This window comes from Cervus canadensis, chromosome 24, assembly GCF_019320065.1.
Source record: "Cervus canadensis isolate Bull #8, Minnesota chromosome 24, ASM1932006v1, whole genome shotgun sequence".
Taxonomy (NCBI): domain Eukaryota; kingdom Metazoa; phylum Chordata; class Mammalia; order Artiodactyla; family Cervidae; genus Cervus; species Cervus canadensis.
The window spans coordinates 3,358,142-3,373,876 of record NC_057409.1 but is presented as its reverse complement, the minus strand read 5'-3'; the positions used below and the strand labels follow the sequence as shown (position 1 = coordinate 3,373,876).

The window sequence follows — 15,735 nt, the reverse complement described above, 5'->3', positions numbered from 1 at the left end:
TAGGCTCCGTAACATCCTAACAGTTGTTTGGGGGGGTTTGTTTGGGTTTTTGTAAAGTAAATTCCTGATAACCTTCAATTAGTGCCTGACAAGCTCTGATAAGTGCCTGATGTCCTCTGATTGCCAGGCATCCACTTCAGTGACGGCTATCTAGAATAAACACCTTGCCAGCCGCATGCCTATAGCGACCTTGCCAGGGCCATATGCCTCCCCTCACTGAGGCTCCTTTGTATTGGAGATTTTGGTTAATTTGATTCTTTTGGGCCACCTGTTGTTCCTGTTTCCATGCTTTACACTGATGCTCACATGGCTTAGATTCACCAATAAAGGGTGACCACACAAAACCCTAGGCCCCGCCTTCAACCCCAATAAAAGCAGAACCCCAGAGCAGTGGTCTCCAGCTTTCTGACCTGCTGTGGGGTCCCAGGTGCGACGTGTCACTTCCAGGTCCTGTAAGTAATAGACCTTTATTCTTTCAAAATTTTCTGCTGATTACTGCTGAAGGGCATCTTGCAGGAGTAACAACCCTACTGTCTGGTCCAGCCACCACACTGGTTACTGAGGGGTTAAGATCGCCATGCAACAGTTTTGCTAGTCACTGATCTCGGTAATCAGTGGTTTAACACAACCAACTTGTATTTCTCACCCAGGCAAAGACCACTGAGGGTCTGCAGAGCTTTCTCCAACAGGCGTCCTCCAAGCTATCCAACAAGCTGTCCTCCAAGGACTGAGGGATCCAAGCTGCCTCCATCTTCTGGTTCCACCAGAAGGGGTGGGGAAAGACTGAGGCTTCACATATGGTTTTCACCTCATTGCAGCCTGGCAGTGGGCATCAGATGCCCACATGTGTTCTGGCCAGATTCAGTCTCCTGGGTCTAACCTGGAGGGAGACCCAGAGAATGTGGGGGGAGCAGGCAGAATGGGGATGGGCCCCATAGCTTTGGCACACTGGCTTTGGGGGAATGTGTGTAGGGGAGTGTGAACTGAAGGTCATGGGAGCTAAATTCTTAGCAGTATTAGAGGGCAGGTAAAGGGCATCAGTTTTCGAAATGAAAGCTAGTCTCTCTGAGGCTGAGGAAGAGAGAGCAGCCAGCCCCGTCTCCAAACAGGCGAGCACTGGGAACGAGGAGGCAGCAGTCTCGGGGGAGGGAAATGCCAGGACAGTCTGGCTTTCCCCAGATGGGGGCGGGGAGGAGAGGAGAAGAAAGAGGAGCAAGCAGAGAAGGTGGAAACGCTGTCCTAAGTCAGGGGCAGCGGCCACTTGCCCCACAGCAGTCCTTACCCCCCTGGATGAGTTCTCACAACCTCCTGAGAGGCTTCCATGATTCTTGGGACTTCGCTGAGGCTTAGAATGTACTTCCTGTGAATGGCAGGTTTATGGGATGAATGAATACCAGTAAATGCCGTTTCTTATTCCCAAATAGCCTATTTAAAAAAAAAAAAAAAACCTTGTTCAACAGCAGATGGCCATTGCCCTCTTCTGGAAGTGGGTTCAGGAAGGTCACACCCAGACTCTATTATGGGAATTTATTCACTCAGAAGTGAGACCCGTTGGAAAGATGCCAAAATATTCTAAAATTTTGGCATCGGCTAATGGCACATAAGTTTTTTTCTATCCTCAGCTCTGTCCTGCCAGCTGATAAGAAGAAAAAGGGTTGCCTAGGCACCGAGCCATGCCAAACTCTTAGTCCAGTAACTGGCGATATCCCCACCCCATCCCTTATCCCACCAAACCCCAAGCTCCCAGAGGGCTCAGCTGTTTAACTAGAGTTCAGAATAGACAAGGCAGTCACTTTGAGAAGTCAACTTGAGATCCTCTGAGAAGTAGATAGCCAGAAACGAATACTCAGTCCCTGATGATTGCCCGCCTTGACGAGAGGCTGTGTCCTGTGTGTGTGTGTACGTGAGTGTGCATGTACATGCAGGCACCTAGGAGCCCAAGCCTGCACGTGCCTGATTTGGTATGACAAGAAGGGATCTGTGCACAGATGCGTTGTGTGGGAATGTGAACATATTGTGTAAAATGGTGTCTGCACTAGAAGATGAGCATAGAGTGTGTGTGCATACACAAGCGTATGTGCACGAGTAGGTGTGTGTTCTGTGTACAAGTGTTTAAGTGTGAATGAGATGGTGCTGCCTTAGTTCTGGAGAAAAACACTGTGGATCCAACCCCATGAGCAGAATTCCCAAGCCTTGACTCCAGTGTGGGGGTGAGTAAGCTGCATCTACTGGGGGACACACAGCCTACGACCTCTGGGGTCTCCCAGTTTAGTGGGATGATCTGGTCACAGCCTCCCAGGAACTCTCAGGAGGGTGAGGAGCATGGAGGTCTCAGCAGTGTATCGTGGGGGGAAGAGGTGGTTTTGACCAGTGAATTGTGTAACAAAGCTGGGACACGCCCCCTCCACATGTCCTGTGTGCCCGATGGAGGCAGCCACACTGGACCTCCCTGGGGTGGAAGAGCATGTCTGTGATCTCCTTTAAAGACTCTCTTCATCAAGATTGTTGAATGTGAACAGGACAGCAGGGGCCGGGGCAGAAGCTGGACCACCTGTTAGAGGATCTAGGTTGGGCTGTCTGTATTTCTCCCCCACAGAACCCGCAGCATGAAGACCCTCCTGCTGCTGGCAGTGATCATGGCCATCGGTAAGTGTTGAACCTGACCTCTGGCCACAAGGGGCACAGCCCAGGGAGGGAGGCATCCTCATCCCCCAGCTTCCCTTCCCAGCGCATCTGGCCCTCTCTCAGAAGTGGGGGCAAGGGGGTGGCAGGGAGAGGCAGAGGGAGGTGGTAGGGTCCCAGGCCCCATCACCAGCTGCTGTCCTTCCAGGCCTGCTGCAGGTCCATGGAAGTTTGCTGGATTTCCGGAAAATGATCAAGTTCACGACAGGAAAGTCAGCTCTGACCACTTATAGCCTCTATGGTTGCCACTGTGGTGTGGGTGGCAGAGGAACCCCCAAGGATGCAACTGATTGGTGAGGACACCCCCAGCCCTCCCTGCCCTCTGCCCACCTGTCGCCCCAGGGCTGCCGGGAGCTGGAAAGCTCCTGTTACCCCATTTGCACAGAACCCCAGGAAGTCCTGGATGAAAAAGCAACCAGACTGTTGGACATTCTGCTCTAGACTGTACCAATGTCCAGGGGTCTCTGCCCAGAGCACAGGCCTGAGAGCACAGGGCACTGGGCTCCCTGGAGCCTGGGGAGGCAGCCCCAAGAGCATGGTCTTATCGCAGGTGCTGCAGAGCCCATGACTGTTGCTACAGAAACCTGAAGAGTCGCGGCTGTCGCAACAAGTTCCTGAAATACAACGTTACTTACCAAGAGGGCGAAATCATTTGCGGTAAGAAAGAGTCTGACAACTCCTCTCAGCCTCCTTGGTTCATTGTCTCCCTCTGGGCACTCCGCTGAGCAACAAAGGTGGATACAAAGGGACAGTGTCCTTGCCTCAAGAATCTCACAGTGGACTGGGAAGTAAAGAAAATCGACGTACAACACGGTAGACTCCGACAGGAAGTAAGAAAGCTGGCGGGGCTCTGAATACAGCCTGCGGCTCAAGGAAGCTCCCTGAAAGTGGTGAATTCTAAACTGAGTCTTCAAGGCTGAGAGGAGTCAGGGGAAAGGAGAGTTGGGAGCATCCCACAAAGAGGACACAGCAGAGTCCAACGGGCCAGAAGGAACTGTACCCATTCTGGGCTGCAGAAGGGAAACGTGAGGATGAGACAGAGTGATGAGGGATGATGCTGGAGAGACAGGAAGGGGCTAGGTCAAGTTCCCAAGGCCATGTTGTATTTAGATTTTTGTCCTGAAGCGGTAAACAGTCCTTAAGAAAAGGAGTTAAAACCCAGAATTGCATTTCAGAGGCTCTGGCCAAGTGTGGATGGAGATAGAGAGAAGGAGAAGGGGGAGCCAGGAAAAGGACATTGCCATCTTGCAGAAAGGAGACAGGAGAGTTTGATCTATAGCAACTGTGGTCAGGATGGAAGAGGTAGAAAGTCCTGTCAAAATATCCTTGAGATGGAATCAGTGGAGCTTGGTGGTTGACTGGGTAAGGTTACTGGGAGTTGCTGCTTGGCTGTACTACTGCTTTGGTGGTATAACTGAGGAGGGCCTGGTAGGAGAGAGCAGGAGGGGTTCCACTGGGAGTATGTTGAGCTTGGAAGCTTCCAGAACATCCAGGGAGATGGGCAGCAGGCTGCTTGTGAAAAAACTCGCAGCTCAAGGGACTGTCTGGACACAGACTCAGGAGGCAGCTGCAGAGAGAGTTGAGGTACCCACCCATTTGATGTTTAAAGGTCGAGAAAGGAGACTGAGGAGGGACAGTCAGAGAAGGAAGAGAAGAGCCAAGAAGGCTGAGGAGCTGGCCAGGAGGAGAGGATTAGCAGCAGCCGGTTTAATAGACGGGTCCTCCAGGATAAGGGCTGACCGGGCTCCTTGGGTTTAGAGGCAGAAAGACCACTGAGGACCTCAGTGGGACCTGTTCCCATGGATCTGTGAAGGCAAAACCAGATTAGAGTGGGTTGGGAGGTGGGGGGCAGGTGAAGAGAGATTGCGAGTGTAGACAATGTTCTGGAGCAAGTTTGGCCGTGGAGGGGAGGAGAGGGATGGGTGGTGGCTGGAAGGGATTGCCTAGTGCCCCAGACCTACTGACCCATGAGTGAGATTTTGAGAAACCATGGACTATTCCTCAACAGCCTGAGGTCTCCAAGATCAGAAAGCATGTCTTCCCATCATGACCTTCCACAAGGCTCTGTGGCTTTAGCAGGCTCTGGGTGACAAGCAGCAAGATGCCCAGCTAACAGAGGCTCAGAGAGGGAGAAGTCTGACTCTCCTGTGACAGTCTGGGAGAGGGCAGTGCCAGGGCGGGGGCAGCTCCTCAGCTGTGTGCCAAGGATCCAGTCTTTTCCCAACCGTCCACTCTGCCACATTGGTGATGTGATTCCAAGGCACAGTCTAGGGCTCCAAGAGTTATGGCTTCACCCTACGGAAGAGGTTTTCCCTTTGCACATCTTTCTCTTTGAAAGAGGAAATTCATCCTTCCTGGAAGCCCCCAGCAGACTTTCCCTTGTGGCTCATTGGTCAGGGCAAGAGCACATGCTCCCCAGACACTAATCACTACAAAGGAAACAGGGGTGACCATGACTGGCTTACACCTATCAAGACCCCTTCCCAGACCCCAGGGGCCAGGGGCTATGGACCTGAACATGTCTGCTGGGGAGAAGAAAGAGACAGTGTCTCACAGCAAGGCTTTTCACAGAATCCCAGTGCATGACTGCTGGTGTCCCCATGAGATGAGGTGTGGGCTTCCTGAGGGCAGGAGCTCTGTCTCCCCATCAGTCAGAAATACCTGGACATCAGGGCTTGTCCCAGACTAGAAACCCGGGGAGAACAGGGGCTGTCTTTTCCCCCAAGAACTTCCATAAAAATTCATGGAATATTAACGAACATCCATTCTATGTTTATTTATTGTGATTTCAGAGGATACGGATGATTGCAAGAGTCAGCTGTGTCAATGTGATAAAATAGCTGCCAGTTGCTTCGCAGCAAACCTGAAGACCTATGATAAAAAGCTCCGCTTCTACAACAGGTTTCGGTGCCAAGGGACGACCCCCCAGTGCTGAAGGCCCCTCATCCTGGAAGCCTTTCCACCAAATGCTGTTTCCTTCCCTAGCACCCGACTCCCTACCCTAGCCACGTTCCTTGGCAAATGAAGGAAAACCCCTCTCCCACCCTAGAGCCCAGCCAGGAGTCCTTCTCTCCCCAGACAGAAACCTTCCATCCAGAATGAGAAGCTCAAAGTCTGGGTGTGTATACTGGCCCCTTTCCTCTGCTTTTTTGGACAGCAAGATTTTTCCTCATTTTCCACTCTTCTTCAAGTCCAAAGTCATATTTAACTGCAGCAGCTACACCCCTGGTTGGCTCTTCTGAATAAAGCAATTCACTTGGCAAACTATATGCATATGTGTGTGTGTGTGTGTGTATGTACTCATGCACACCTGGGTGTAGGCATTCACACACTATCCCCAGGCCCTTCTAGTGTGAGAACAAACCAGTACTTGTACAATAGTACAAGTGTAAGGACTTGAAAATACAAACTTCAGTGTCAGACTGGCTGAGTCAAATCCCCCCCACCACCACTTCCCTCATCTAAGTAGAGATCACTCTGGTATTAAGTGCACAGGCTTGTTGGAGAAGTAAAAGGGATAACGGATAAAGCACTGGGTCTGACATGTCTGTCCTTATTATTACAAGCAAAACCCAGCCTCCCACCTCTCCTACACTGGGTAAGGGCAACTCCTGCTGGCCTATTGGGGAAAAACGGAAGTGTTCTTCCTGATGTTTCGGGGATCTATAGTCCAAGCCTCCTGTGAGATGCATTCTTCTCCTGTGTTGCCAGCCCAGAGGTGGGCCAGTGTAACACTGGCGTTTATCCCCTCACCCCGGGCTGGCTTCCTGGGCTTGTGACCCAGGCAGAGTCCCAGTCACTGCGTCTAGCTTACCGCTCTGCTCCAGCCATCTCAAATTGTTAGTGACGTGGAATCCTGCATTTTATTCTGCACTGGGACCCACAGATTCGGTAGCAGGTCCTGCCCTCACCAGCTGCTTCTCCTTTTCTAATCTAGGGTACCTCTTGGATAGTCTTACCTGGACCAGAAGTCTTTAATAATCATCACCAGAGCTGCTGGCTGTGTACGGTGGGGAAGGGCTCTAGGAAACAAAGAGTCCATGGCTTTTCATTAGCTGAGTCCTTACCAGGAAGGATGAGGAGTCTTCCCTTCTTCCCACTGGACCCTTCTATCCTTACAGGATGTGATAACAATCCCCTTCTGGTCTCCTGACACTATTTGATTGAGGTTTCTATTTATTCATTTATTACATAACTTTTTTTTCGTAGGCTTCCCTGGTGCCTCAGACTGTAAAGAATCTTTCTGCAATGCAGAAGAACCGAGTTCAACCCCTGGGTTGGGAAGACCCCCTGGAGAAGGAAATGACTACCCACTCCAGTATTCTTGCCTGGAGAATCCCATGGACAGAGGAGCCTCATGGGCTACAGTTCGTGGGTTCGCAAAGAGTCAGACGTGACTGAGCACCTAATACTTTCTCTTTGGGTCTTCCCTGGTGCCTCAGATAGTAAAGAATCCGCCTTCAGTGTGAGAGACCTGGGTTCAATCCCTGGATTGGGAAGATCCCCCTGGAGAAGGGAAAGGCTACCCACTCCAGTATTCTTACCTAGAGAATTCCATGGACAGAGGAGGCTGACGGGCTAGAGTTCATGGGGTTGCAAAGAGTTGGACGTGATTGAGCAACTAAGACTTCCTTTTGTAAATGTGTTTTCAAATTAGTTTCTTTAAAAAGCAGAGTAAGTGCTTGCTTCGGCAGCACATATACTAAAATTGGAACGATACAGAGAAGATTAGCATGGCCCTTGCGCAAGGATGACACGCAAATTCGTGAAGCGTTCCATATTTTTATTCATGTTAATGTATGACAAAACCCACTGCAATGTTGTGAAGTAATTAGCCTCCAACTAATAAAAATGAATGAAAAAATAAATAAAAAATAAAATAAAATAAAAAAAAATAAAAAGCAGAGTAAAGAAAAAATTAGGAAACAGAGAATATAGAAGAAGTTCAACCATGATCCTGATATTGGAAGCAACCACTGGTAGTAGGCTGACACTTGTAATTATCAACAGCTGCAGAAAACTTTTCTGAGCGCTGACTGTCCCGTGTGAGCAAGTCCATCCCGTGTAAAACGGCAGCCATCTTCCCCGTGACACTCCCGCCACCCCCACCCATCACTGCTGCCTCATTCCCTCTTGCTTCATCACCACCTAATATTCCACAGCTGACTCTTTTTTTAAACTTTTTATTTCTATCAGTGTATAGCTGGTTAACAAATAATGTTGTGAGAGTTTCAGGTGAGCAGCCCTACATATACATGTATCCGTTCTCCCCCAAAACAGCCTGCCGCATAACAGTGAGCTGAGTTTCATGTGCTATAGAGGAGGTCCCTGTTGATTACCCACTTTAAATATAGGGGTGTGTACCTGTCCATCATCCACCCCCTGGCAACCATAAGCTCATTCTCAAAATCACAGTTGACTCTTAAACAAGGATTTGGATTCCATTTATACTAGGATTTTTTTTCAATAAATAGGCACTACAGTAATACATAATTCAAGGTTAGTTGAACTGACATATACGGGGAATCGTTGACACCTAGAGCAAACTAAAGTCAGGCGCAAATTTATGACTGTAGAGGGTCGGTGCCTCTAACCACGGTGTCTCTCAAGGATCAGCTGCGTATCATTCACTTATTGTGTCTTTTGTTTTATTGCCTGTCTCTCTCCACTAAAATGTAAGCCCCATGAGAGTATTTTTGTTTTTCACTAATGTACTCCAAGTGCTAAAATTAGTCCTTGGATGAAGGAGGCTGAACATGAAACCAAGCAATGAAGCTTGAATTCTTAGGATAATCCTGAGAGATGGAAAACGAGAGGCAGTCTGTGACGTCACCAGAGTCCTTGAGTGCTGGGACCTGGACATGGTACCGGGGGCCACCAGGATTCATGGGGGTGGGGCAGTTTGCCTACCATAGAAACAACAGTATTCCGAAATTGAGTTGCTTAATAAAAGGCAAAGGTCTAGCCCATCACCTCTGAACTTCATTTAGGCCTAAAACAAATGGCCATGAGAGCAAAAATGTTGATGGAAAAAATGCAGGACCTAAACGTTCAGAATTATGCTTTATTTGGGGCTTTACTGAGGACTTCAGCCTGGATACAGTCTCTCAGGTAGGTCTGAAGACTGTCTTCAGGGGTAAGGGAGGAGCCAGGATATATACGAATTTTTGCAAAAATGGCAAACAAACAACAACCCCCCAAAAAAGCCCAGGTAGTTAACATCAAAAGATATCTGCCAACTAAAGGAAAACCAGATATCTCAAGTTAATGAATTTGGTACTTTTCTATGTATTAAAAGAGGCAAGAATCTGGGCTTAATGCAATCATTCCTGTGATATACACCTTACCTACCTAGGGCCTATGTCCTGTTTTCCTCTGACCCAAATCCCCCCAAGGTGCACTGCCAGGGGTGGCTGCTGGCTTAATGGCCACACCATCTTCTCCTTACTGAGATGGCAGGAGGCATTCTTTATCTGCAAACCCCAAATTGCAAGGACCCACAGAGATCCCTGAAGGGTTTTTTATTTCCTAGGAATTTGTACCAGGTACCACAACCTGAGTAGCTTAAGCATAGAAATTTCTGGGCTCTCATTTTGGAGACCTGAACTCTAAGATCAAGGTGTCAGTGAGGTTGATTCCTTCTAAGGTCTGTGGGGAAAGGTCTGTTCCTTCCTCTCCCCAGGCTCTGGTGGTGACCTGGCCATCTTTAGGGTTCCTTGGTGTATAGAAGCATCCCCACCACAATCTCTGCCTTCACTTTCACGTGGAATTCTCCCAGTGAAGATGTGTGTCTTTGTCGAAACTTCTGCTGCTTCTAAAGACACCAGTCATCCTGCATTAGGCCCACACTAATAACCTTATCCTAACTCATCACCTCCACAAAGACTGTGTTCCCAAAGACATCCTGAGATCTTAATGAACATCAGGATTCAATGTAGGGATTTGGTGGGGACAAATTTGGTGATCAACACTTCACACTGGTCTAGCTCTTCAAGGTCTAGTATCTTCAAGACGAATGTTGCCTGAAATGGTTGAGTCAGTACAGATAGGTTCAGTTCAGTCGCTCAGTCATGCCCGACTCTTTGCCACCCCATGGACTGCAGGAGGCCAGGCCTCCCTATCTGTCACCAACTCCTGGAGTTTACTCAAACTCATGCCCATTGAGTCAGTGATGCCATCCAACCATCTTATCCTCTCTTGTCCCCTTCTCTTCCTGCCTTCCATCTTTCCCAGCATCAGGGTCTTTTCCAGTGAGTCAGTTCTTCGCATCAGGTGGCCAAAGTATTGGAGCTTCAGCTTCAACATCAGTACTTCCAATGAATATTCAGCACTGAAGGTGGCAAGAATACACAGAAGAACTGTACAAAAAAGATCTTCATGACCCAGATAATCACAATGGCATGATGACTCACCTAGAGCCAGACCTCCTGGAATGCGAAGTCAAGTGGGCCTTAGGAAGGATCAGTACGAACAAAGCCAGTGGAGGTGATGGAATTCCAGCTGAGCTATTTCATATCCTAAAAGATGATGCTGTGAAAGTGCTGCACTCAATATGCCAGCAAATTTGGAAAACTCAGCAGTGGCCACAGGACTGGAAAAGGTCAGTTTTCATTCCAATCCCAAAGAAAGGCAATGCCAAAGAATGTTCAAACTACCGCACGATTGCACTCATCTCACATGCTAGCAAAGTAATGTTCAAAATTCTCTAAGCCAGGCTTCAACAGTATGTGAACCGTAAACATCCAGATGTTCAAGCTGCATTTAGAAAAGGCAGAGGAACCAGAGATCAAACTGCAAAACATCCGCTGGATCATTGAAAAAGCAAGGGAGTTCCAGAAAAACATCTATTTCTGCTGCATATGACTATGCCAAAGCCTTTGACTGTGTGGATCACAACAAACTCTGGAAAATTCTTCAAGAGATGGGAATACCAGACCATCTGACCTGCCTCCTGAGAAATCTGTATGCAAGTCAAGAAGCAACAGTTAGAATTGCACGTGGAACAACAGACTGGTTCCAAACTGGGAAAGGAGTACGTCAAGGCTGTATATTGTCACCCTGCTTATTTAACTTATATGCAGAGTACATCATGAGAAACACTGGGCTGGATGAAGCACAAACTGGAATCAAGTTTGCCGGGAGAAATATCAATAACCTCAGATATGCAGATGACACCACCCTTATGGCAGAAGGTGAAGAAGAACTAAAGAGCCTCTTGATGAAAGTGAAAGAGGAGAGTGAAAACGTTGGCTTAAAGCTTAAAGCTTTCATGATCTTCAGAAAACGAAGATCACGGCATCTGGTCCCATAACTTAGTGGCAAATAGATGGGGAAACAATGGAAACAGTGACAGATTTTATTTTGGTGGGTCTCCAAAATCACTGCACTTGGTGACCACAGCCATGAAATTAAAAGAGGTTTGCTCCTTGGAAGAAAAGTTATGACCAACCTAGACAGCATATTAAAAAGCAGAGACATTTCTTTACCAAAAAATGTCCATCTAGTCAAGGCTATGATTTTTCCAATAGTCATGTATGGATATGAGAGTTGGACTGTGAAGAAAGCTGAGTGCCGAAGAATTGATGCTTTTGAACTGTGGTGTTGGAGAAGACTCCTGAGAGTCCCTTGGACTGCAAAGAGATCCAACCAGTCCATCCTAAAGGAGATCAGTCCTGGGTGTTCATTGGAAGGACTAATGCTGAAGCTGAAACTCCAATACTTTGGCCATCTGATGCGAAGAACTGACTCATTTGAAAAGACCCTGATGCTGGGAAAGCCTGAAGTCGGGAGAAGAAGGGGACTACAGAGGATGAGATGGTTGGATGGCATCACCAACTCAGTGGACATGAGTTTGAGTAAGCTACAGGAGTTGGTGATAGACAGGGAAGCCTGGCATGTTGCAGTCCAAGGGGTCGCAAAGAGTCAGACATAACTGAGCTAGTGAACTGAACTTAACAGCTTTAGGCACCAGGTGCCCCAAGTATTGGAGCTTCAATACTCTGCATCAGTCCTTTCAATGAACCTTCAGGGTTGATTTCCTTTAGGATTGACTGGTTTGATCTCCCTGCAATCTAAGGGACTCTCAAGAATCTTCTCCAGCACCACACTTCAAAAGCATCAATTCTTCGGCATGCAAGCTTTCTCTATGGTACAACTCTCACATCCACACATGATTACTGGAAAAACTATCTCTTTGACTACAAAAGATAAACTGTACATAAAGCAATCGAGGTGACGCTGGTCAGACCACCAATGACCAATTTCAAGATGACTCTGAGAGCTGACTGTACAGTTTCTGCATGTAGCCCTCTCCCTCTCTCTGTAAAAGCATATACCTGATTATCTGTTGGACAGGCGTCTGCCCTCTGTACCCTACCCCCACCCCGTTGTCAGCATCCAACAGAAAGCAAACTTTCCACCAACCTCTCCTCTTTATGGCCTTTTAAGCAGCAGGCAGCCGGACCTGAGTTCCGTAACATCCTGACAGTTGTTGCAGGATTTGTTTGGTTTTTTGTAAATTAAGTGCCTGATGACCTTTAATTGGGGCCTGACAACCTTTGATTCATGCCTGATATCCACTTCAAAGACAGCTATCTAGAATAAATACCTCGCCAGCCACATGACTACATAAAGGGCCATATTGCTTCCCCTCTAAGGCTCCTTTGTATTGGAGATTTTGGTTAATTTGACTCTTTTGGGTACTTGTTTTTCCTCTTCCAGCACTTTACAGTGATGCTCACATGGTTTAAATTCACCAACAAAGAGTGAGAACACAAAACGCTAGGCCCCCACTCTCAACCCCAACAAAAGTAGAACCCCAGACCCGAGATCTCCAGCTTTCTCTCTACCCCTGACCTCCCCGTGGGGTCCCAGGTGCGCTGTGTAACTTCCAGATCCTGTAAGTAGTAAACCTTTATTCTCTCAAAGTTTTCTGATGATCGTGGCTGAAGGACATCTTCCAGTAGTAGAAACCATACGGTCTTGTCCAGCCACAACACTGCTTATTAAGGGGTTAAGAGTGCTATGCAACACTTTTCCTAGTCACTGATATCAAAGATCAGTCGTTTAACACAACAAACTTGTATTTCTCACCCAGACAAAGACCACTGAGGGTCTGCGGGCCTTTCTCTGACAAGTGTCCTCCATGCTGTGACTCAGGGATCCAAGCCGCCTCCAGCTTCTGGTTCCAACATGAGGGGGCAGAGAAAGCCTGGGGCACTGCACACATATTTACCTCGTTGCAGCCTGGCATGGCCGTCAGCACTGATGCCCACATTTTCCTGACCAGATTCAGTCTCCAGGGCCTAACCTGGAGTGGGGGCTGGAGAACGTGGGGAACGAGCAGAAAGGTGGTGGGCATCACAGGCTCTGCTCTCTGCCTTTTGAGGGATGGGTGTTGGGAAATGTTAACTGAAGGCCATCACAGCTAAATTCTTAGAGTGGTGAAGGGCTTGAAACAGGCATCTGTTTTGGAAATAGAGTCACTGTCTGTCTGAGGCTGAAGAAGAAAGAGCAGTAGATCCAAGGAGTGTCTATCAGCTCCATCTCCAAATGGGTGAGGACTGGGGATGAGGGGGCGGCAATACTTGAAAGGGAAATTCCAAAACACTCTCTGACTTTTTCCAGATTGCGGGGGGTTGGGGGGAGGAAAGGAGAAGAAAGAGGAGCAAGAAGGTGGAAGTGCTGGTCCAAGTCACAGGATAGGGACCACCTGCCCCACTGCAGTCCCTTCCCTGCTGGGGTCTCCGGGGTCCCTGGTCACAGGACAAGTTCTCATCACCTTCTGAGAGGTTCACGGGGGTCCTGGCACTTTGTGGAGGCTCAGTATGTACCTCTTGAATGACTGGTTTATGAAATGAGTGAATAACACTTACTGCCCTTCTTCTTATTCCCAACTGGTGTATTTAGCAGCAGAAAGAAAAAGTCCTTGGTCAGCAGTTGATGGCCCTTGCCCTTCCCTGGAAGTGGGTTCAGGAGGGTCACACCCAGACCTGGTTATGGGAATTTATTCACTCAGAGAGAGACCACAGGAAAGATGACAAAATAATCTTCAGTTTTGGCATCAGCTAATGGCACATAAAGATGGAAAAACCTCAGTTCTGTACTGCTGATGAGAAGGGAAAAAGGAGGATTGCCTAGGGGCAGTGGCATGCCAAACTCTGAGTCCAACAACTGGTGGTATCCCCACCCATCCCCTAGCCCACCCATCCTAAGCTCCCAGAAGGATCAGCTATTTAACTGGAGTTAGGTCCCCACCCATCCCCTAGCCCACCCATCCCAAAGCTCCCAGAAGGATGAGCTCTTTAACTGGAGTTAGGAATAAACAAGGCAGTCACTTGGAGCCATCAACTCAGGATCCTCTGATAAGTAAATAGCCAGAAATGAATACCCAGTCCCTGATCATCGGCCGCCTTCCAGAGTGGCTATGGTGTCCATGTGAGTACAAGACTGCACATACTTGATTTGGTTAGACAAGAGGGTATGGTGTGCACAAGTGTGTTGTGCGGGTACATGAATAAATTATGTAAAAGAATGTCTACACTTGTAGATGAGCTCGACTGTGTGTGTGTGCATGAGGAGGTGTTTGTGTATGTACCTGTGTAAGGGTTCAAAGAGAGGGTGATGCTTTAGTTCTGGAGAAAAACACTACGGATCTGACTCCATGAATGGAATCCCCAAGCCTTGACTCCAGTCTGGAGGGTGAGTAACACATATCTAATGGGAGACACACAGCTTAGACCTCAGAGATCTCCAAGTTTCTTCTGATGACCCGGTCACAACCTTCCAGGAACACTGATTCAAATGACAAGCATGCAGGTCTCATTAGTGTTTCATGGGGGAAGGAGCGGTCATGAACAGTGAAATGTTTACCAAAGCTGGGAAGCACCCTCGCCACGTGTACTGTGTGTCTGATGAAGGCAGTCACGCAGGACCTGCCTGGATTGAGAAGCATGTCTGCAGGTTCTTTTAAATACTCTCTTCATCCGAACTGTTGAATGTGAGCAGGACAGTCTGGGCCCGGGCAGAAGCTAGTATCACCTGAGAGAGGGGTCTAGGCCAGTCTATCTGTACTTCTCCCCCACAGAACCCTCAACATGAAGACCCTCCTGCTACTGGCCATGATCATGGCCTTTGGTAAGAGTGGACCCTACTTCTCCCCAGAAGGGGAACAGCCCAGGGAGGGAGGCACTTTCAGTCCCAAGGCTCTCTTCCCACTGCATCCAGCCCCCTCTCTGTGGGGAGGGGACAGGGACTGGCAGAGAGGCACGGGAGCACACACTGTCCCAGGCCCCATCACCGGCACCCTCCTTGCAGCCCTCCTGTAGGTCCGTGGAGATGTGGTGCATTGGGGGGAAATGATCACACACACAACAGGGAAGGGAGACCTGTTCAGTTACAGGCTCTGCTACTGCGGAGTGGGTGGCAGAGAATCCCCCAAGGACGCAATGGATCGGTGAGCCCACCCCCCAGATGGTGAGACCATCCCTCTGCCCACCTGTGGCCCCAGCTGGGGTGGGAGCTGAAGGCTCATGCCATTGTCAAAGAACTCCAGGGAGTCCCGGCTGGAAAAGCAGGCAACTGGTGGCCACTGCGCTCTAAACTATTCCCGTGTCCCTGGGGCTCTCCCAAGGCGGGCAGAGACCACGGGGCACCCGGCTCCCTGGAGCGTGGGGAGGCAGCCCCGAGAGCTCAGTCTCGTCCCGGGTGCTGTGGGTGCATGACCGGTGGTACAGAAAGCTGCGGAATCGTGGGCATGGCACCAAGTTCCTGAAGTAGACAGTTATGGCCGAATCATCTGCGGTGAGAACAAGCTCCACAGCTGCGCCGGCCTCCTCTGCGCTTTCTCCTGTGGCCGCTGCGCTGGGCACCAGAGCCAGATACAGGGGGCGGGTCTCTGCCTCAAGGGGCTCACAGGTGAGCGGGAAGTGAGGAAAAGGGAAAACAACACGGTAGACTCCAGTACGCAGTAAGGAAAAGGCGGGGCTCTGAACACAGCCTGGGGGCCGAGGGAGGCTCCTCAGAGTGGTGACCTCCAAGCTGCATCCTCAAGGC

The 15,735-nt window shown here is 49.1% G+C and overlaps 1 protein-coding gene and 1 non-coding gene across 2 annotated transcripts; both read left to right on the top strand.

Moving 5' to 3' along the window:
* Window positions 1-354: 354 nt before the first annotated feature.
* Window positions 355-5,949, top strand: LOC122426623 (phospholipase A2, membrane associated-like). Its single transcript, XM_043445688.1, has 5 exons — window positions 355-452; window positions 2,597-2,646; window positions 2,831-2,975; window positions 3,233-3,339; window positions 5,475-5,949. The coding sequence occupies exons 2-5, from the start codon at window positions 2,607-2,609 to the stop codon at window positions 5,615-5,617; spliced, it is 435 nt and encodes a 144-aa protein (XP_043301623.1). The 5' UTR covers window positions 355-452; window positions 2,597-2,606; the 3' UTR covers window positions 5,618-5,949.
* Window positions 5,950-7,360: 1,411 nt separating this feature from the next.
* On the top strand, window positions 7,361-7,467 carry LOC122426966. The gene has a single exon (XR_006265311.1). It is a non-coding gene; the product is annotated as a U6 spliceosomal RNA (small nuclear RNA).
* The last annotated feature ends 8,268 nt before the right edge of the window (window positions 7,468-15,735 follow it).